The following is a 22,725-nucleotide window of genomic DNA, read 5'->3' as shown; positions in this document are numbered from 1 at the left end:
TATGGTACATAAAAATTAAACAAAAAGCAAAACCCTCCCTTGTGTCTCACCCCCCAAAAAATCACAAATTTAAAGCACAATTAATAAACTGGGGAAGAACTCTGTCAGCATAATAACCCCAAAGAAGAATAGGAGTATTCAAAAGATTAATTCATAGAGCAAGAAAAAAACACAAAAGATATACAATCTCTCAGTAATCAAAGAAATACAAGAAATTAAGAAATGATATACCAGTTATTACCTATCAAATTGATAAACTTTAAAAACTTATAGTACTAATCTACAAAAAATACTTAGGCATAAATATAACAAAATTTACACAAGACCTACATGCTTAAAAGCATAAAATACTGATGAAAGGAATAAAAGAAAACCTAATAAAATGAAGAGACAGACCATGTTCCTGTCTCTTCTTCATATTTTTAAGCATGTCAAACTTCCCCAAACTGATCTATAGATCCAATAAAATTCCAGCAGGATTCTGCGGGCAGTGATAAGCTGACTCTTCAAATTTATACCGACATGCAAAGGAATGAACATAGCCAAAACAATTCAGGAAACAATTCATGCAAATGCAAAGTTGGAAGACTCACTGCTACTAATGATAAGACTTGCCATAAAGGTATAGCAATCAAGACAGTGTGATACTGACAAAAGAATAAACAATATGAACAATTGGAATAGAATAGAATGAAGAAATAGACCCACACATGTATGATAAATTGACTTCAAAAGAAATGGAGGTAGTTCATTGAAGAAAGAACTACTTTTCAAAATGATGGTACAACAATTGGAGGTCAACAGGCAAAAACAAAAAATGAACTTGATCTGAGCCTCACACTTTATATAAAAATTAATTCACAGACCTAAATGTAAACCATAAAATTATAAAACTTTTAGAAGAAACTATTTATGACTTGGGCCACCCAGGTAAGGAGATCTTAGAGCATCAAAGCACATCCCTTAAAGAAAAAAGTGATGAAGTTAAAGAAAACTGACGAACTGCTCTTTATCATGATTAAGAATGTTTGCTCTGTGAAAGATTCTGTTAAGACATTAAAAAGACGAATCACAGACCCTAAGAAAATATCTGTAAATCACTTATCTGACAAAGGACTTATATCCAGAAAACACAAAGAAGTCCCAAAATTCAACAGTGAGAAAACAACCAGATTCAATGGGCTAAAGAAGGAAAAGATACTTCACCAAAGAAGACATACAGATGGCAAACAAACCCAAGAAAATATGTTTACCATCATTAGTCATCAAAGAAACACAAACTAAAACCACAATGAGATACCACTCACCTACTTACTAGAATGGTTAAATACAAAAAGGAAAAACAGACCATACCAAGTGCCAGCCAGTGGTGCAACCCAGAACTCTCAGCCATTGTGGGAGGGAATGTGAAATGGTACAGAAACTTAGGCAAACGGTTTGGCAAGTTCTTATAAAATTAAACATACACTTATACCATATAGCCCAGCAATAATGTGACTCCTAGGTATTCACCAAAAAGAAATGAAAATTTATGTTCACACAAAAGCCTGCACATGAATGCTTACTGTAGCTTTATTCATAACTGCCAGAAACTGGTAACAATCCCAACATCCTTCAACTTCAATGAGTGAAAGATAAATAAATTGTGGTATTCCATTGAATGCAAAACTACTCAATGATAAAAAGGAACAAATTATTGATATACTCAAAAATATGAGTGAAATGTAAGGCATTAATTATGGTTAGAAGCCAGACTCAAAATGCTATGCTTGGATTTATGATATTCTGGAAAGAAAACTATAGAGATGAAGAGCAGATACACTGGTTGCTAGAGGTTGGGGTCAAGGGTGGGCTTGGTCAAAAAGAGGCAGTTTGGGACAACGCGACTGCTCTAGATACTGATTGTGGCGGTGGCACACAACTCAGTGCCTCGGTCACAACTCATAACCATGCAACAACAAAGTAAATTTGACTCTGTGTGAATTTAAAAATAAAGTTCACAAATATATATATATGTATAAAAGTTACATATAAAACCCTAAGGTACTACCGGCCCAGACGGAATGCAGGGCAGTGGCGTCCCACTAACCGTTGGTGAGAGCCTGAAGCAGGGCAGACTCCGTCTGGCAATACAAGACGCTGAGAGCGTGACGTCAAAATAAGGCACCATAAGGTTCTGACAGCAGAGAATAGATAACGAACACTCTTTAACCTTCAGCACTCAATTCTACATATAAAACTCAAGATTCAAATTCTCACAGTGGATAGTACATGGTGAATATTCAACGTTTGACACTGATGAATGGAGGGGAAATGGGTGAATACGCAGCAATACACAGCAACCGCTTTTGAGCAGGTGCCCAAAGGAAATAAATAATTAAGGCTGTACACAAAGATCTGGTCATAAAGAGGACTCTAAAATGAGTGTCACTTCTTAAAACTAGTCATGTGTTTCTCTCCACTTGCTCACACAGGAAGATGCCCATGCTATACTGCTAAACTTCAAAATGCACATTCCAAAACAACATGCAGCACAACCCCATTTTTGTTGAAAGAAAAGCTATAAACCTGTAACTCCCTCCACACTTTCTTACGTTCTGTAGTGATGAACACCGCACCTGGGATTGGAGGGCGCAATGCTTATCTCAGGGCGGGATTACTACTGATTTTCAGTTTTCTCTTTCTACTTGTCAGCATTTTCCAGTTTTTCTACATCAAGATGTTATTTTAAAAGTAACTCTGTTTAGCCTGGGCCTGTGTGGCTCAGCTGGATTGCTGTCCTGTGACCCCAAGGTCACGAGTTTGACTCCCGGTCAGGACACATGCCCAGGCTGTGGGTTGGTCTCTCCCTGGGGTGCATTACGAAGGGAACAGATCAGTGTTTCTCTCTCCCACTGATGTCTCTCTCCCTCCCTTCCCCTCTCTCTAATCAACAAGCATGTCCTCAGGTGAGGATTAACAATAAAAATAAACATAAATTAAAAAAGTAATTTTGTTTAAACAGCCCAGATGATCCCCACACTTGAGTGACTGGGGCTGAGACGTCCAGGAGGAAAGACCCTCTCTTCCCCAGAAGCCGCATCAGAAAGAAGGTCCAGTGCTCGCAGGACCGGGGGGCTGAGCCGCAGAGGCTGTTCTCAACCCTGCTTTGGGGGCCCACCGAGAGAAGAAAGGCCAGCACCCACCTGTGTAGATGTCCATGAAGCTGTGCAGGGCCAGACAATGGGGATTCAGACACATCTTCACCTGGGCAGTCACCACCTGCAGCCGGTTGGCTGTCAGCAGCCAGCACTCCTGGGGCCCAGCCAGGGAACTAGTACCCAAAACATCACCAACAAAAGAAAAAGGGATATCAACCTCTCAATAATTAATCAACCTCCAGGGCTTAGTGATGAATACCAAATTCCCAAGACTTTACCACGGTAGGACAATGACGGTGCAAGAACTTGTGCCCCAAGACTTTCTAGGTGGGTGGGAACACCGAGCAGCTGGACCTGCTCGGTGGAACCATTCCCACATTTAATAACTCAATTTGTTACCACTTAACCAATCCCGCTGAACTCCCAAACCAGCATCGTGCTGGGCAGTCCACATGTAAACTAAATCTTAAAGTGGTAACATAATTTTCAGGCATTTTCAATGGAAATAACAGAAGATTACTCATTATTATTATTAATTAGCAATTGGAAAAGTAAAGAAAACCTAAGAAAAGCAGAGAATAACAGCTTGAAAGGTGTTTGAAGAAAGGGACAGTTAGGGGCAGAAAATGAGAAAAGGCTGCTTACTTTTGTCCCCCTTTGAATAACGGGCTGCTACAGAGAAGGCACTGCGTGGACGGAGACTCATAATAGTTCGACCAAGAGGTCTGCTCAATGGTGACTGTCTCCTCACTCACGTTGGACAGGATGAGTCGAGAGCTGTTGAGTTCGTGAATCAGGGCGAAGACCTCGGCCAGCTCAGACTCATTCTCAGGGATCTGCAGGACTTTTCGCAGCAGCTGCAACGTGGACTGGCGCTGGATCTCCCTCTGGGCCACGCTCAGCGGCTCTGTGACACTCAGGCCCTCGGGGAGTGGTGAGCCTGCCTCCTGGGAAGAGAGTGGATGGATGCATGACCAGGCACCCAGGACATGAAAAGCCAGCCTCGGGGTGTATCATGTGAGTGACAGAGGGATGGGCCTGAGAGGTGGGAGACCTAGGTTCCTAACTAGCTCAGCTAATAACTCACTCACTTTGTGACTGTGACAGGTACTTTCTGCCTCTGGCACTGAGTTTCTCTATCAAGTAACTGAGAGAACTAGACACACCTCTTAGGAATGGATTCAAGTGTCAGCTCCCACTCACCAGGTAGGGGACTTGGAGGATAACAGACCTGGGTTTCCAGTCTGGATATGCCACTTAACACCTGTATGTGTGTGACCCAAAGCAATTTACTTAATCTTTCTGAGACTCGATTTCTTCGCCTATGAAATGGAAGACCAAAATACCAGTAATCTCCTAGAGTAGTTGTACAGAGTGAACAAGATATTTTAAGTAAAGCACAGTGCCTGGGGTGCAATGAAAACTCTATGAACGGTAGTTTTGATACATAAACAAATATCTATACTAATTAAAGTATTTATCTTTAATGCTTTGTGGATTCTAGGTAAAGGGGACTTTATATACTATACTAGCCAGAGGCTTCCAGGAACAAGGTTCTGAAATGCTCATTAAAAATAGGTCCTGGTTCTCAGGTAGGTCCCTTTTCAATGGAGGCCCCTTGTGCAAATGTAGCCCGAGTTACTCCCTTCATTGTGCTCCCAGAGCCCATTCCTTTACTGTAGAATTCGCTCTCATAGTTGGTAAACCACTGTGCCCCTCTTCAGTGAGCACAGGGTCTCTGCTTATTTACTAAGTCCCAATGCCAGCGTGACACTGGTGCACACAAACAATGCCAGCTCATAGCTGCTGAACATATACACTGCTCTGCAGAGGTTACGTGCTTAGTAACAAGAGGCTTTCTGTTAACTTTGCATCCTATCGCGACTCTCATCTTGCTGTCTCTAATAGTTTGGTGACTTATCTTTCTCCCCACTGCTAGACTCTAAGCTCCTCAAGGGAAGGGGCCATGTCCTACTCATCTTTGTATCTCCAACAGCCTGACCCACAGCAGGCATTCAACACATGCTCTCTGGAAGACAGAATGAAGAGCTGAGTGATGCTAGAATTGAGTTGCTCTGGGAGGCTGTGTGTTCCCTGTTGTTACTATGGTGAACTGCAGGCTGTGAGATAAGTTGGCAGGAATACTCTCCTTTGGCTCTCAGCCACAGCTGAACAATGGAAAGGAATGAGGACTGTTCCAGCCCTAAGATGCTGCAATCTTAATTACGGCTGCTGAAGACAACTGCATGGGTATTGTATGGCCGCCTGGAGGCTCCGAAGAGCAATGCATGTGAAAATCCCTGGGTTTCTGACCTGTGTTTTATTTTGTGGAAAACTGGAATGACATTTTATTTCTCCTAAAATTAAAGAGATTGGAGGGTAAGGCAATGTCTAAAGAAGAGGGTTCTTGGGGTAGTCAGCTACCAGTGAGCCCAAGACAAAAGAATATAATTAAGAGTGGGATTTGAAATCAATTGACAAGAGGTTCCTGAACAATTCCTGCCCGACCTGAAAAATTAAGTGACCTCGTCATCCAAGATCTAGAGTCCAACACCCACTTCCATGCTGCAAACAAACAACTATAAAAAGAGAGGGGAATGTCCAGAGTATCTACCCACACAGAATGCACTTCACCCCTTAGTCACTGATCAATACACTGTATTATGTATGAAAGCTCTGGCATTAGAAGGTACAGGGGAAACAGATGCATCTGCCCTAAAGGAGATTATGGTCTCACAGGGAACTAAATGAGGGTAGTCAAGGCAGTGTGTGGTTAATACTAGTGAACAGAGGCAATTAACCACATGGACAACTCAGGACGAGAGTTCACTGCCAGCAGTGGGTACCCAGTGGAGCTACAGCATGTGATGAAAGCTATGGACCCATTCACATGCAATGTCAGGGGTATACAGATGCCTTGGAGCTCGATTCTGCGTCTTCTTCAGGGCTCACGGCACTGAGAATAAAATGCCCAGGTCTAATCCACCTTGCTGCCTTGTTTTACCGACGGGAAAACAAAAGCTTCCAGCTCAGAGTCACTCCCAGCCAGGTCTCTCAATTCTGAGTCCCAGTGTTTTTTCCACTAAGCCATCCATGTCCACACACTCTAGGTCAGTCCACTCCCCTTTCTCACGAAGATGATGACCTCAGAACGCCACCCCAAGGACTGAAACAGACCTGGAGACCAGGGATGAGATCCATCTTCTAGAAAGGCCCCTTCCCATATGCAAAGAAACCTTGAAGCCTGACGCAGTTCTGCCCACATCTCAGTCCTATCCACTCTCAAACCCACGAGTCTCCCTCCTCATGTAACCTTCTTCCGGGCCTCTCCCTGACTCAAGGACATTCAGTGGGACCCTGTGACTAGAAGACAAACTGTCCAGTCTAGCTAGCATGAGAGGTCTTCCATGACACGGTCCTGATGTGCCTTTCAAGCCTATTTTCTATACTCCTCCCCATACACCCTCTCCTCGGGCCAGGTGAACACCCATCGACTCCCTGTCTCTTCACTTTTGTTCATGCTTGTCCTCCCGTACAGCATGCCTTCCCCTTCCGTCCAAACCCTGCCCACTTCCAAGATCCAGCTTAGGTCTGGAGTGTCCAGGCTGCACCTTGGGTCCTGACCGAGTGCCTTCCTTTCCCTGAAAGGCAGGTCAGCTGACATTCCTCTCATTATTCTCATCCTAGTCATTCCACTTGCTGCCTCAAAATGCTGTCATTTTCTGTTCACTTTAAAAACCTCACATGTGAAAATTCAGAAGCCCTCTGAAAGCCCATTTTTCCTGTTTCTAATAATAAAACGAGCCTGAAGGAACCAAGCGGAATGTGTTTTACTATCCAAATAGTTGGGTCCAACTTCAGAGAGCAGCTTGCCAAGACTGCTAGAAGTAAAGCTTTGTGATTAGCCAAAAGCTCCGCTAGCAACGTGAGAAGCAGTGATCTAATCAACGATCCTGGGGTTGGCATTTTCTATTCACCAGAATACTATGGACAGGTCCTCTACCAGACCTCAGAGCTGAAGGATGTAACCCTTCCATCTCTTCTGAATTCAATTTAAGGCACGTTACATTCTCTTTGGTAAACGAACTCTCAGTTCACTGGGCCAGAACGGTCTCAGAGATCAAGGTACTATACTGTGCCTTGTGTAATGCACTCCCATATTTTTGTGCACATTATACATGGGATTTTTATACCCATCATTTTATCCATGGCACATAATAATTATACCCATGTAATGCACATCCTTTTTTTCCCCTCAAAAATTTGGGCAAAAAAATGTGCATTATACATGGCGAAATACGGTATCTGGTCAACCCCCTCACCCGGGCAATGATGCTAAGGAGGTGCAGATAGAAGGCGGCACTGGACCAGGTTCAGAAACTACAACCTGGCTCCAGCTTCGGTGCTCTACCGACTGTCATACACTAGGAAATCCTTCTACTTCTATTAACACAGGTTCACTAACAGAGTCTGACCCAAGGCCAGCGGGTGTGTTTGGGGAAAGAACTCACAAGAGCCTTGGTGGTTTTCTCAGTTCGGTCTTTGGCAAGGCTGAAACCACAGCTGGGACAAATCCGTGGTTTATGGCGGTTGGTGTAGACATAGCTACAAGACGGATTCTTGCACTTTCCCCGGCCTCTTGAGGTAGCCAGGCCCAAATCCTAAAAAAGTAATACCAGTGTTCAATTCTTCAAAAGTTGAAGTATACCTGGACAGAGCCAAGAACCAGCTATCAATAAATAAAAAAAGAAGGTGGTAAATGCAAAACCTTATTTAGACTAACTTCCAAAGAACCTTGAATCAAGACCCATTTCCTACAGTTACCCCCTTTAATCCTAACACAGCCTGTGTAATTTTGGCAAGCCCTTCCCTACCTGTGAAACAAGTGTCAAAGGTCAGGGATTCAAATGCCTCTGAGGGGTCAGGCCACTGGCAGAATAAAGCAGGCCTATTCTAATGAAAAGTGCCAAGACACTGCGGTGAACTAAAGACTTCAAGTTCTGCCTAAACACAAATCGTAACCTCTGAAGTATAAGCTGAAAGCTCTGGCATTTACTGTCATATGACAAGCCATTGTCTGATCAGCCAAAGAGAGGGTCCTGGGCAGTTTCCACCAGACAGTGGTCCTGTAGCATTCTGTAGCCAAAGGGAGGGTGTTGTGAGAACATGCTCAGCATGCAGAAGGTAGTAATTAAGTCTTTGAAAAAAGAAACCTGATCAGATCTCAGGATGAGAGACACATTCTCTTTAAGGATCAGGCCACACTGGGTACTAACCCACCATCCTGTGCTGTGTTGTTCACTCTGAATCCCCAGAACAAGGCCTGGCACAGAGTAGGTGCTCAATAAGTGTGTGTGTGTGTGTGTGTGTTTAAATGAATTACTGCCTTTATCAGATAAGAATCTCTAAAAATCCAGCTGCTGCCTGGCTGGTGTGGCTCAGTGGATTGAGCACTGGCCTGCAAACCCAAAGGTCCTGAGTTCAATTTCCAGTCAGGGCATGTGCCTGGGTGGTGAGCCAGGTCCCCAGTCAGGGGCACATGAAAGGCAACTGATCAATGTTCTCTCACATATCGATGTTTCCCTCTTTCTCTCTCCTTTCCTCTCTCTCTGAAAGTAGAACCTTTAAAAAAGTAAAATAAAATAATAACCTTCTTGCTCTCTCAAAATCTAGGCATCTTACTCAGCTCAGCCAGAGAACCTGTCAAAAGGTATCTGGCTGGTTGATACCTTACAGATCAACAAAACTAGAGAATGCTAGAGCAGGAGAAGCCCCCACACGGTATCTAAACCAACGCAGCATGCTACAGACGATAAAAACTGAGCAGCGGAGAAGGAAAGAGCCTTGCCCAAGGTCACAGAGCCAGATCCACTTTTGGACTAGGGTTTTTTGACATCAAGAGTTTATTGCACTGCTCCATAATGCTTGCCCTTCAAAAGGATGATCCCAGAGTCACACATTTGGTTACTGGACTGTTAATATGTGTTATATTAAAAACAAAAGACAGGAAGAGGGAAAATCTTCCTGGGAAATGCCAGGCTAAACAAGGTAAGTTGCTTTACTAAAGTATTTCTCAAACCTTTTAGGAAACTAGTATTGAATGTGGCTCTGTTTTGGGGAGGAAAAATACAACATTTCCCAAACTTGTCTACGGAACACACCTTTGAAGCTAAAAGGTCCAAACACTATTGAATGCTAAAGCTGGACTGGATTCTCCTCTCCAACTACTTTTAGTAAAAATGTCCTGATCTCAGCTTTATAGATTTCTCCTGGGGAAAAAATAACTCCAGCTGATTCACCTGGTAGCTATCATTTACATTAGTGGTGAGATCTTCACATCAGTGATGGACTCCTGACCCTATTTCACTCCGAACTGCCACTCCCCACCCACTGCAGACTCCTGCTCACCCTCAACCACGGAAGCCCACCACCTCTGTGTCAACCCATCACCGGGCTGCACTTACCAGTGTGACAGTGCAGCTGTACTTATATGGAGGGAACATATCAGGCTTGACCTCAACAACTTTCAACTGGGACGTCTTGTTGGCCGAGCCATTTGGGAGCTGTGGATCAGAAGAAATTATTTAGTGTGTTTGACCCTCAAACTCTTGGGGTCCTGTGTTCGGAAACAGCTTGAGAAAATGGCTGCCCAGGGAATTTGCACGGCCATGCTCCAGGTGAGGCCCCCAGGACGCCAGTCGGCAGTCGGCAGTCCACCAAAGGTGCAGTGTCGCTTTTTCCAGTTCACGGGTTGCCACACCTTTCTGTGCAGCTCCTGACACTGCATATTAGAAATACTGCAAGTCAGATTCACAACTACTACCAAGTGAGAGAAGCACATAATGGCGATACACACAGACATGTGGCCGAACAATGCTGGCACAGAAAGAAGTCTGAAAGATTATTCACTAAGATGCTCCGCAGTGTGGGCAGGTCATAACTGTTTCCCCTTTTACCACTACCTATACAATTTCAAATATTCTATACAGGATGTAGATATTACTTATATAATTAAAAAAGAAAAGATGATAACAGCATTCTAAAAGTATCCTGTAATACCAAATTTAAGTTGATTTACAAAAATATAAGATTTCATGTACCTAACAGGTTTAAGACTAGCAAAAGGGCGTATTTTATCACATACCCATTTTTAAACCGAAGAAAACCACAGAGGAGACCGGGGTTTTCACAAGTACGGGGTGCAGTGCTCGGGCCAGGGACCCACAGAGAAGTGGCGCACTCGGCGCTGACACAACATCTGGGTGACAAGCAGACCAGCCTCCAGAGTGAAAGCTGGCTTGCACTCTTGCTGTGGCAAATTTAGAGCTGTCAATCAAAGGAAATGACCTGCCGTACTGCACGTGGCAAGGGATATGCAGACCAATTTTCCTGTTCCAGTTTGGTCCATGACAGGGTTTCCAAACTATAAGCCGCAATCCACTGAGGGGTCGTGAAATTAATTTAACAGGCTGAAACAGTACTTTGAAAAAAGAAATGGAAAATACCCAAAGTGACCCAAAGTGACTGCATACAATAAGGGCATTGCCTCATTAAACTTTGAATGTGTAGCTGTATGTGCATGTTTACTGGGCTGTGATATAAAAATGTGTTTCCTATTGAGGATCTTGGTCAAAAAAAGAAAGCAGTCTAGGGAACAATGCTAATTTAGGAAATTTTGATTGTAAGTATTCTAGTCACATATGGCAAAAGAACTAAAAAAAAAATCTAAGAATAAATGTGCTTGAGTACATGGAATTTGACATCCTGGAAATCTTAAATAGCTATATCCTTAAATTGAACCAATACGTGGACTGCCATGTTTATTTTGTTTAAAAAATCAGATTAAAATGCACACACACACACACACACACACACACACAAATGCTAGAAAGAACTTGAAGGCTCAATGAGCACATACTGAACTGTTAACAGTTGTTAGTTCTGGGCAGCAGGATCATAAGGGACTCATTTCTTTCTGCCTTACCTGAATTTTCTGTATTTTTCAGAACAAGCATGCATTTATTTTTTGTTAAAGGAGGCTAAAGAGACACGACAACTAAACAATCTCTAATCTCAGACTGGACTCTATACTGGGGCGGGAAACGCTATAAAGAACATAACTGGGTGAAACGGACAGACTCAGAACACAAACGGGACCAGGGTTTCAGGAACAGAAGACCCCTGTTCTTAGGAAGCACACACCAAAGCATTAAGAAGCAAAAGGCCGTGTAGCCTTGACTTATGTGTATTTTATACACATACACATACAGAGATGGGGAGGACACACATGAGCACATTCTAAAGCAAAGTGGACTAATATGTTGACAACAGGTGACACTGGGTAATGAGCACACGGGTGCTCATTGTTTTTGCTAATTTTTACTCTTGCAACTGTTTTTCTAAGTTTTAAATTATTTCTAAAGTTTTTAAATGCACATTGATTTTATAGTAAGAAAATTAATTAATTAAAAAAAGACAATGAATTCATGCTAAACGTCCCCCCGAGGTCCACCTAAGAACAAGGGTCTGCTTTCTGCCTGTGGCTTTGGGACACTCCTGGAGCCCCTGTGATCGGAGCCAACGGCTCCTCCTCGGGGAAGGGGAGGCGCCTTACCTTCACCTCTCCGGTGTGGGGTGGCTGTTGGACGGGCTGGCCCAGCTGCTTCAGCGTGCTCGGCTTCAGGCCACAGGTCCTCACAGAGGAAGTTTTATCTGGGACAACCAGGAGCCAAACTGGTAACTTAAGTGCATTCAGTCTCCCCGAGTCTCTCATCGCTACTCACAAGCCCCCATTCCTGCCCCTTCCCATTAGACAGCCCTCCTCTGGTCTGTCCCAGCCCTTACCGCTCAGGGGAAAGGCCTGCCTGGCCCTGGGCAGTCCCGCCCCACTGCCTCGGCCCACATTGGCGGGGGCCGGGAGGATCGCTCTCATGGGTCTTGCCGCAGCCAGTAACGAAGGCTTGCCCCGTGCTCTGCTTTTAATCTCCGGGGCTCTGGGACCAGGGGTGAGCAGGTCAAGTCTGGAAAAACAAACAAACAAAACCAAGAAGGGATAAATTCAGGACCAAGAGGAAGAAAGAGTGCAATCTCCAAAGGGCACTTTACTGGAGAGGCCATGTAGTGGTTAGACTGTCAGGTTTTAGACAGATGGGGTTCATCTAAAACCTTTAAGTAGCTGTGTGGCCCTGGGCAAGTAGTTTCACTTTTCTGGTAACCTCAAGTTCCTGATATACAAAATGGGACAGAAATTACATATACTTCATGGGGTCATTATGCAGATAAGAAAATGCAAAACTGCCTACAGAGAGCAATGTCAATGGTGTTAACATCAAATCTGCCTCTAATTAGAGCACGTATTTAAAGTGTGTCGGTCTCCAACATAAGAGTGGGTAAGACGCCCGAGAGAACAGCCTGCTTTTTCACCTTTGCAGCTCCCACGTGGAGCAGAGCCTGCACACAGGAGGCCTCTGCACACGGTGCTGAGGTGGCTCGCTTGCCCAAACGGAAGGTGTCAAGTACACAGCTTCATTCTCCAAGGATGCAGAACCACCCTAAAGTATATTGTTAAAAACACATCTACATATAACAATACACATATATTTCAATATGCTTAAACTCATCTCTACAAACAGGATGTGGAGAGTGTGGACTGCTTCTGGGAAATGGAAACGGGCGACTGAAGAAGGGGGCAGAAGGGAGATTCTTTCAGTGTACATTCCTTACACCTTTTGACTGTTAACCATGTGAATTATGTGTCCCACTCAATGATAAAAAAATTTTAAATTATAATAATAAAGCAGAATTTCTAAACAGTGTCAGTATTAACATTATGAGTCCGAAAATCCTTTGTCAAGGGGACTGTACTGGGCTTTGTAGGCTATGTAGCAGCAGCCCTGGCCTCCGCCCACTAGGTGCCAGTAGTAAGCCCCACCCCCACCCAGCTGTAACAACCACAGTGCCTTGGGATATTGCAACAATGTCCCCTCCAGACAACATTGTTCCCACTGTGACATAACAAGCATGCACCATCAGTTATAAGACCACAACTGCCTCTGGGAAAGACCTACTGTAGAATCAGTTAAGCCTTGAAGGAAGGAAAAAAATTAGCTCACACTTATGGACCTCCTCCTACCTGCAAGGCACACAATCTTTTTCAGTCTGTATGGTCAGCCAATGATGATAAGACTTTTTTCAACTCAACTCAACTTTTACCCAACTCAAGATTTTTCAGAGGCGACAAGAGGCATGAGGTGCCTATGCCCAAGGTCAAATGGAAGCTAGGGACAGAGTCACAAAGAGAACTGAATTCTCTGACCACCATGACAGGAATCCTTCTATACGGTGCCGTGCCGCAATCGAGCTTCTGTTTCCAAATCTAGTTATCAGGATTGAACAATAGCTTATCATATGGCCCCCAGCCTGTTCCAGCAAAACCTTGATAACTGCTTTAGTGAGACTTACAGGAAGAGATGTATGAGGAAGCTAACAGCAGGACATGGACAGCAGAGCATGGGGGAGGAAGGTAAACCATTCCGTCTCTAGGCCTTGGTCTCTCTAGCTCTAAAACAGGAGCCATTAATGGCTCGGCGGCCTCCCAGGAATGCTGTAAGCACATGGGACAAAACACACACAAGGCATTTCCCAAGCTGCTATTCTAAATGGAATGCTGTAATGTATAAACCCATTAGTTTACCCTGTAGGTTTTTTAGGAGCAGGGAGTGAACTGGAGGTGCTGGTCCCCTCGGCTGGCGGTGGGTTGTCTGGGCTAGGACTGCCATTCTCAGTTGTCCTCAGAGAGACCTCAGGGTGCACACCGCTCTTGACCACCGGCATCTTGGTGACTGCTGTACCATGACTCCCAGGAGACTCCTTGACCAAAACATGGGCATCTGAGATGACCACTTCTTCCCATTCATTCTCCTCACCCACTTCTCTCGGAGAAGCTACACTTAAGAGCTGGCTTACAGCTTCTGAGTTCTCCAAGGTCAGTTTGGAGGTGTTTTCCTTAGAGGAGTTTTGCTCAGTGATGGCAGGCTGCTGATTTCTTTTAACCACACAGCCTTTGGAGGAGACACCAGAAGCCAATTCCACTTTGACTTTGGCTGGCTTTTCCTAGAAAAAATAAAAATACCTTGTATGCACATGGCATTTTACAACTGACAACACATTCACAAACATTCTCTCATTTGACCCGCATAACAATAACGCATGGCCCACAGAGAAGGAAGCCCAGGCCCAGAGGAAGAGGCTGACGAAAGGTCCCAAGTAGAAAACTGGCCTGAGCCTCAGTCTGCTGACTCCGGGTCCCGTCCATGACAGTGTTCAACGCCTGAGTTAGGATAAAGCTGTTCTCCTCTTAACCAACTTCTTACTGGCATACCTCTTCAGGTTTCGGCAAATAAACTGGCATTTTTTACCTTGACCTTTGATTGTTCAAAGCCTACCTCTCTCTATGTCTAGAAAGAGGCTGGCCCTGGCTGGCATAGCTCAGTGGATTGAGCGCGGGCTGGGAACCAAAGTGTCCCAGGTTCGATTCCCAGCCACGGTACATTCCTGGGTTGCAGGCCATAACCCCCAGCAACCGCACATTGATGTTTCTCTCTCTCTCTCTATCTCTCTCTCTCTCTAACTCTATCTCCCTCCCTTCCCTCCCTAAAAAAATAATAAATAAATAAAATCTTTAAAAAAAAAAATTGCTTTAAAAAAAAAAAAAAAAAAGAGGCTGGCATGCTGCCATACTGGGCCTAGATGTCCTCAACTGCTTATCTTGGTGGTCCCTTCATGAGACTGAGTTACTCCCAACGTGGTTACAATCTCACAGGGACAGACTCAAGCTTCGGACTCTCTGGGGGAAGAGTCTACCTTCCGCCCCAGATTCTTTCAGGCGAGTCATAAAGCTGACTTACACATTCGCCACAAACTTCCCCTGGGTCAGTTTAATTCATACATGTTAGTTATGTGCTAGAAACTACTCAAAATCACTAAAAATACCAGCTGCTATCTCAGACCTATTTTTAAAAATTCCTTGGTGCTTTAGCTTTTATCCAATCAGCATATATACACACATGCGTATACAGTGTGGGGCAAAGTGGGTTCACAGTTGTTTGTATGGAAAAGAACACAATAATTAGTAAATAATAATACAAGAATAAATTGTTTTTCACATACACTGCAAACCTACTTTTGCCCCACCCTATACTTACATACATAACCACACCTTACAAAGTTTTGAATAATGGCTGTCTCCAGGAAAGGTCTCTGAAAGGTTTTCGCTTTCATGTGTATGGTGAAAGGTAGTATGAACTAGGAGACATAAAACACAAAAGCTGGATTCTGTCTAGGCTCAGCTTCACTCCTAATTACTTAAGTGACCCAAGGCAAGCTTCCTCTGAACCCTCGTCTCCCCAATATAAATAAGAGCTGGCCTATGGTGTTTGTCCACAGCAGCAAGACAGCCTTCCATCCAGGCGACCCAAGCGAAGCAGGACCCTGCCGCCCCACCAGCATCTGTGGCTGTCATTCCATTTCATTACCCTCTTCCAGTCACTGACTACCAAAAGCCCCTCACCTTTCCAAAGCTCCCCAGGCAGCATGCAGTCTCTAGCTGAGAACCATTACAGCTGACCTTTAAGAAATCTCCATAAAGCATTCCCAGACTCTAACACCCGCCAGCCCATGAGGACAAGTAAAAACACAGGAAGATTCCGAGGAAGCCACACAGGGCTTCTGACTACTAAAGAGGAAACCTTCAGCAGAATAACAGGACACAAGTTAAGCTAAACCTCTGACTGAGATGAGATCTTTGAGCAAAACGCTGCCCACTTAAGGAGACTATTTTAGAACAAAAATCCTTTGCAGGAGGACTAGATAATTTAAGCGATAAGAGCAAAAAATTCCCGCTGGTGATCTCACATTTCCTTGACTCAGCCTGCCGTTTTTAGACATCACCTTTCTCTCGAGATGAAGGCACACACTAGCAGGTGCCCACTCGGAGATCTCACTCACCCCCACCAGAGCGCCCACAGGAGTGAGGCCCCGAGCTACGGGGCCTTCTACACCACCCTTTGTTCATCCAGCTCAGTGGGAACCGTGCCGCCTGCTCTGGGGCCAATTTTGGCCAGTGTGAACTCCAGAACAATACGAGAAAAGGTGAGTCATTTCCCGGCTGGCATGAACACATTTGGAGCTTTTAGAAACTATTTACACTTGCTTCAAAAATCAGAACTAAAAAAATCTTAGCAATGCTTGAAAAGTGGTTCAGTGGAAAAGGCGCTGGCGTAATTAGTGAACTTAAAAAGTCACTTCCCTTGAATCTATTTTTACTCAGCTGGAAACCTGGAGTTGAACTGGCTGATAAACAAAGTCACTTTTATCTCTAAAATTCTAAGCACATCAATGCCAAAATGTTACTCTTCTTCTTCTCATACTCACTCTGTTCTTATGAGATTTAGAAATCATAGAATCTACTCTTTACATAGCAATTCTTGCAAAAACCTTTGGGGAAAAAAATCTGACTTAGCATGTCATGATGGGGGACAAGTAGCTAAAACAAATACTGTTTTCATGTTGTGAGTTTGACTTGAGAAAGAGAACCATGGCTCAAAAGTTATTTTGATCATCCCCGGTTGCTGGATGACCGTGAGCCTTGAGGAGCAAAACGGCAAGTATCTGGAGGCCAGGTGTCCTCTGCGGCGCCCGAGGGGGCTGAGCTCTCCTCCTCCGCACCCCAGTGGTCAGGTCTGCTCCAATCTCGGCACTTCTCCAGGACCAGCCTACACCAGGACGGTGCGGGACACAGCACATTCACCTGTCACCCAGCCACCACTCTGGTTCCAAGGCTGCGTCTCTGCACTGCAGTGCTGAGAGGACTGTCAGTGTTTCGTTCCTGGGCCTAGGCCCAGCGGCTTGTTTGAATCCTTCCTCTACAATGGACGACTGACTCCCTGGCTGCAGTCCTCACTTTCCATGGTCACCAGGGCCTTGGACAAGCTGTCACTATGTTCGGATGGAGGCACTGCAAAGCTGCCAAGGCTGGCCTCTTGGCACTCCTGGCTTCCACCTTTGCTGGGCTTCATTACGCCAGCTATCACGATGCGGGTGTCTGCAAAGCGGGGGCTGTGCTGTGGAATCGCTGACCTTTTTGACTCACTACCTTGAGAACTAACTGTGCGCCTCACTGTCTCTGCGCTGTCACACCATTCACCTCACAATCAGGAGGTAAGTCCGTGGGCGAGAGAAACCCCTTCTAATCACCTGGTCAGTTTGGGAATTTTAATCTATGACGCAAAGGTCTAAGAGGAATTGTATCCAAGAAACTGTGAGACTGAGCTCCATGGTCTGGGGAGTCGCTGAGGCTGTCTTCCAGCTTCCCACAAGGCTCACAGTGCAACTGAACATTATCCATGAGCCTTTCCATTTTAACTTATCAAACTCTTAAAGGGAATTGTGCTTTATTACTATCAATACCTGGTCAAACTTCTTCATCTGCCCTGGGGTGATGGAGAAAGGGAAAACCATTAATTCATAAGCAAAGACGATAGGAAGTTGGGCAGCACTTCATGTTTGAAAACCTCCCCCTTTGTTCAGCTGGTACCAGCCCGATGGTGAGAACCTTTCAAGTTAGCGAGTGCTGGTGTTTCACGTTACTGATCTTTACATTCTGGGAAAAAGGGCCTGGAGAGCTTCTGAATATAGGAAAGTTCCATGTGGCGGAAAGGCCCCTCCTATCAAAATGTTACCAATTCTAAACAGGGACGTAATCCTCAAATATGTTCATGTTGTGTGTCCTGAAATGTCCACAAATACAAAGCTTTAAGTAATAAATTGTTTTCCCACTGTGAGATTGTCTAGTGTGAAATATGTTATGAAAATAAAGTTTAAAAAAGTAATTTCGATCAAAGGCGGGAAAAAAAAGACATAAAACAAAAAAGAAAAGAAAGCCAAAGTAAAACATAATCTGAAAGAAGTCCAGGCCGCAAGGCCAGTAAGACTCTGCCATGGACAAGCACATGGAACGAGGCCGACAGACGGACCTGCTGTGCAGGGGTGAAGACGGGCCGGGGGGGGGGGGGGGGGGTTCTGACCACCATCCCGTTTAATCCCCCACTGCACTGCAGCTGGGGAGCACACGTAGGGGAGAATAATCAGGGTGGAAATGAAGGGAATGGCCTCAGAGGCGCATCAGAGAAGGGCACAAGAAACCTGACAAAACCCCGAGGGACACTAGCACTAGCACCTTCCTGCCCCTCCAAGTGATCACCGTTAACAGCTATAATGGAGACGGTAGTTATGCTGCTGCTAAGAGTGACAGAAGCGAGGCCTCGCTGAGGACTGAATACATGCCAGGGATGTGTCATCCGCTTTACACGAGTCATCTCACTTGACCCCGCGTACCATTGTTAACTTCCACTCACAAATGAGAGGAAACCTAAATCAAAAATAGAGACATAAAATGACTGGCTGAAGATTACCTAGATAAAATCTTGGGAAGCAGGAGTGTGAAGTGAGGAAGCTAACTTCAGGACTGTGTTCCTAACTGTCATCCTATTCCATCTCCAGGAGCGGGTCCTACCCGAACTCCAACCCTCGGCCAAGGGCAAAACTAGTCACCCCAGTTTCTCACAGAGCTGTTCTGTGGAAACTGCCCCAGGGAGACTGGTTAAGAATACTGCTATGTAAGTTTCTGGGCCGCTACAAACACAATCCTAGCCTAAGTTATTTCCACAAAAACAATGCCCTCTTTCCTTTTCTAGCTACTCAGATTCTACTGATCTTTCAAGACCATCTCCTCTATAAAACCATCCCTGACTATTCTAGTCTTTTTGGCCCCGAATAGTTCATAGGCTAAAATAAAAAAAAATATGACAAATAAGTATAATTTACACAGTAAATGCCAAGCACAATGAATGCCAAGCATAGAACAGGTAACAAAATACATACGATGAACTGGACTTCACAGATGCATAGCTCTAACACTCATTTATTTACTGAGCATCAATTATTTAGAGAGACAGAGGCATACATTTGGAAAGTTAGATTATGAAAGATCTTGACTATTAGGTTAAGAACCTCCACTTTTAATAGGAGCCTAGGAGGCTGACAAGACTTTGAGCTAAGGAGAAGATGGAGCTATACATCTGAATAACAAAGCAGTCAGTGTAACGGATGAACTGTTAAAACTTTAACCCTAATAGGAAGTGAATAAATTAACATGGTATAGTCATTGATGAGAAATGATAAAGCAATTACAGATAATGTTTTTGAAGACTATTTAATGGCATGATATGTTAAATGGAAAAAGGCAAGAATAGCCCCAGCTGGTATGGTTCAGTGGACTGAGCACCTGCCTGTGAACTGCAAGATCACCAGTTCAATTCTCAGTCAGGGAACATGCCTGGGTTGCGGGCCAAGGCAACCAGTCGATGTATCTCTCACACATTAGTGTTTCTCTCCCTCTCTCCCTCCCTCCCTTCCCATCTCTCTAAAAATAAATAAATAAATAAAATCTTAAAAAAAAGAAAAAAAGCAAGATACAGAACTTGTAGATTCACAGAAGACCAAAATGTTAACTAATAATGGCTTTCTTTGGATGGTGTTAAGATTATGGATAACATTTTATTCTTTTTTAAATAGTCTACAATGAAACTGACTTACTTGTATGGTCAGAAAGTAAAAATAAATATTAATTTTTAAAGTTCTTTTTTAAAGAAGGTTTTATTTATTTTCGGAGAGGAAGGGAGGGAGAAAGAGGGAGAGAAACGCCAATGTGTGGTTGCCTCTCGCACACCCCCTACTGGGGACCTGCCCTGCAACCAAGGCATGTGTCCTGACTGGGAATCGAACCAGTGACCCCTTGCTTCGCAGTCCGACACTCAATCCACTGAGCCACACCAGCCAGGGCTAAGGTTATCTATTCTTAAGGGAAACCTGGTTTGTGGACTTCCAAAGCAGCTATGGCCAACAGACCTTACCTTTGGGATCCACTTCCCTCCTAGGAAGTTACCACAGGTAGGGCACTTAGGTGGTTTGTGCCTGGTGACATATGTGAAGGAGCAACCTGGGCTGGTGCATGTCCCATGGCCCCGGCGGGTGTACGTGGTGGTCTGCAAACAGAGAGCGGGTCAGAGTCAACACCACCGTCCACCCTCTCCATCCTGAGGACCTTCCTAACCACACATGCCAGGAGGCTGCCAGCGTGCAGAAGGCTAGGCAGTTCGTGGTGTAGAAAGTCAGAGTCGTGAAGGCCCTGCGATACAATTAGTACACTTTTTAGAAATGGAGACACTGAGTTCAAATGAGAAAAGATAGCTGTCCAGGTTACAGTTAGGCACCAGAAAAATAAAAATAGTAATAGCTATTTTAAAAATTGAGATAACTGACATATTAACATTATATTAGTTCCAGGTATCCAACGTAATGATCAATATTTGTATATGTTGCAAGATAATTGTAACAATAAGTCTGTAACATCCATTACCATACATAATTATAAATTTTTCTTGTGATGAGAATAGCTGCTATTAATTGAGCAGTTAACTATACAGTACTGAACACTTTATGCAGTATTTCATGTAATGCTCTCAGCAATGCCATGAAGTAGTAGTATCACGACTGACGTTCAGAGCGGATAAATACTTTGCCTCAAATCGTGGTGTAGTGACTCAAGGGCAGAGCTAGACCTAGAAACCAGATCTCTGATTCTTAGTCCGAGATTCTTTACATGCACCCAGCTCCACCCTATGGCTCTGACTACTCCAAAGAATGTGCTTCATCTTCATTCATTTTAGTTAAAAAATCAAAGAACCTAGAGTTCAGAGATACAAAAGTAGACCACGGTCACTAGAAAATGAGCAGGAACTCCGGTAGAAACCAGGTTCTCTGACACAACAGCATTTAATTACCATGTTTGATCCCTGGTTGGCATTCCAAGTATGCAGAGGGCAGACTTCTTTAAGTTACACCCCGATTTTCAACTGTGCAGGTGGTTGGTGCCCCTATCCCCTTGTTGTTCTGGGGTCAGCTGTATTTGTATATGAATATATTTAGCCACTGGCTGTTACCACCTCTACTGAGTTCCCTTTCAACAGAACATATTATAATGGGTTGTTGCATTTCAGATACAAATGGAAATTAGCTATGATCCATTTCCAGATTAATGCTGGAAATAAACTGTTTCCCCACTGGATTTGTTTTGTCACTTACAAATGTGTACTCAGCTACGAATCCCAGCTTCCTGGCCTAGTCAATAAGCAAGGACCTCCCTTGAGAAAACAGCAAGCTGCCACCTGGCTGTCCCTTTCAGGACACCTAGGAAAAGGTGATTACGATAGTGGTGGCAGGTCAAGAATGAGTGTAAAGTGGTATGGCACCAGGGAACACGACCAGGCCTTGGATTCCAGCCTTGCCACGGACACACAGAATGGCCTGGGAAAATGTCACCTCAGCTGGGTTTCCTCCTCTGTAAAATCATCTGTTCTTCCTATTCCATGAATATATCTTGAGGAACAAATGAAGAAATGAGAAAACGTGTCACTTACTACATTGTAAAAGATTCTACAGGTATGTGAAGGACTATAATCATGGGATACAAAACATCTCTCATGTTTTCTCAGACAGTGGCCCTATACAGAATAGCTGCTCTGAATACTCCCAGAAAGCAGAATAAAAATTTAAGCTAGGTTAGCTCTATAAATTACCATGAACTTGGAAGTACGCCCAAAGAGCAGCTTATAAAAATGACTTTAGAAAAAAAATGCTGGTGTTCAAGGTTGATGTTTCATTCTCAAGTATCGCTTTGCCAGAAGAGTGTGACTTACACTTATCAGACCATGAAAGAATAGCAATTTCCAGGAGAATGAAGGCTCAGGAGAAATGAGTAGTTAGTTCATCCACGAACCAGTCTGCAGGTCCTGTTTTAAGACACTACCACTTCTTACATAAGAATACAGCGTTTATCCACAGAGGGGTTTTAAAGGATAGATTGTGATAAGTTACGGATGTAACTCTTAAAGACCCACAAAAATAATTAAAACAAAGCTAACAGCTAATCAGCCAATAAAGGAGATACAATGAACTCATGAAATACCCAAATAATGCAAAAGAAAGCCTAAAAAAAAGGACAAAAGGAAAACAAATACTAAGGTGGCAAATTTAAATCTGACCACATCAATAATTACATTAAATAAAAATGTCCTAAACACCAATATTAAAAGGCAGAGATTGTCAGGTGGGTCTTACTATTAAGATCCAAACTATACTCTGCCTACAAAAACACCCCTTTGAATACAAAGATATAAATAGGTTAAAAGTAAAAGGATAAAAGAGATACACCCTGCTAAAAGAAAGCTGGCTACAGAACAAAGTAGGTTTCACAGGAGAGAAAATTGCCAGAGATAAAAAAGGCCGTTTCACCATGAGAAAGGGGCCACTTTATCTAGAGGCCATAACAACCCTAAATGTTTATATCCTTAATAACAGAATCAAAATATATGATACAAAACTAATAGTACTGGAGAAAGAAATACCTAAAACTATAATGTGTTTGTGAATTATGTCATGTAAGTAATTTTCTGGGCCTTTTCCTTAA

The 22,725-nt window shown here is 43.8% G+C and overlaps 1 protein-coding gene and 1 pseudogene across 2 annotated transcripts in view; one reads left to right on the top strand and one right to left on the bottom strand.

The window, feature by feature from the left end:
* HMGXB3 (HMG-box containing 3) overlaps nt 1–22,725 on the bottom strand; it is a 45,900-nt gene that overhangs the window by 12,953 nt on the left and 10,222 nt on the right. The window contains exons 6-14 of one of the 2 annotated variants that reach the window (XM_036014337.1): nt 20,111–20,242; nt 14,106–14,252; nt 13,834–14,009; nt 11,985–12,160; nt 11,755–11,852; nt 9,605–9,703; nt 7,652–7,801; nt 3,786–4,087; nt 3,186–3,313 (exon numbers count right to left, since the gene is read on the bottom strand). In XM_036014337.1, coding sequence (XP_035870230.1) covers nt 3,186–3,313; nt 3,786–4,087; nt 7,652–7,801; nt 9,605–9,703; nt 11,755–11,852; nt 11,985–12,160; nt 13,834–14,009; nt 14,106–14,252; nt 20,111–20,242 — 1,408 coding nt within the window. Of the gene's footprint in view, nt 1–3,185; nt 3,314–3,785; nt 4,088–7,651; nt 7,802–9,604; nt 9,704–11,754; nt 11,853–11,984; nt 12,161–13,833; nt 14,253–20,110; nt 20,243–22,725 lie in introns of both variants that reach the window. The other variant, XM_028527511.2, reaches the window with a different exon arrangement.
* On the top strand, nt 16,669–17,580 carry LOC114509316 (annotated as a pseudogene).

The sequence above is a fragment of the Phyllostomus discolor genome, chromosome 13 (assembly GCF_004126475.2).
Source record: "Phyllostomus discolor isolate MPI-MPIP mPhyDis1 chromosome 13, mPhyDis1.pri.v3, whole genome shotgun sequence".
Lineage (NCBI taxonomy): Eukaryota > Metazoa > Chordata > Mammalia > Chiroptera > Phyllostomidae > Phyllostomus > Phyllostomus discolor.
The sequence above is the reverse complement of the archived record's forward strand: the minus strand, read 5'-3'. Positions and strand labels throughout refer to the sequence as shown.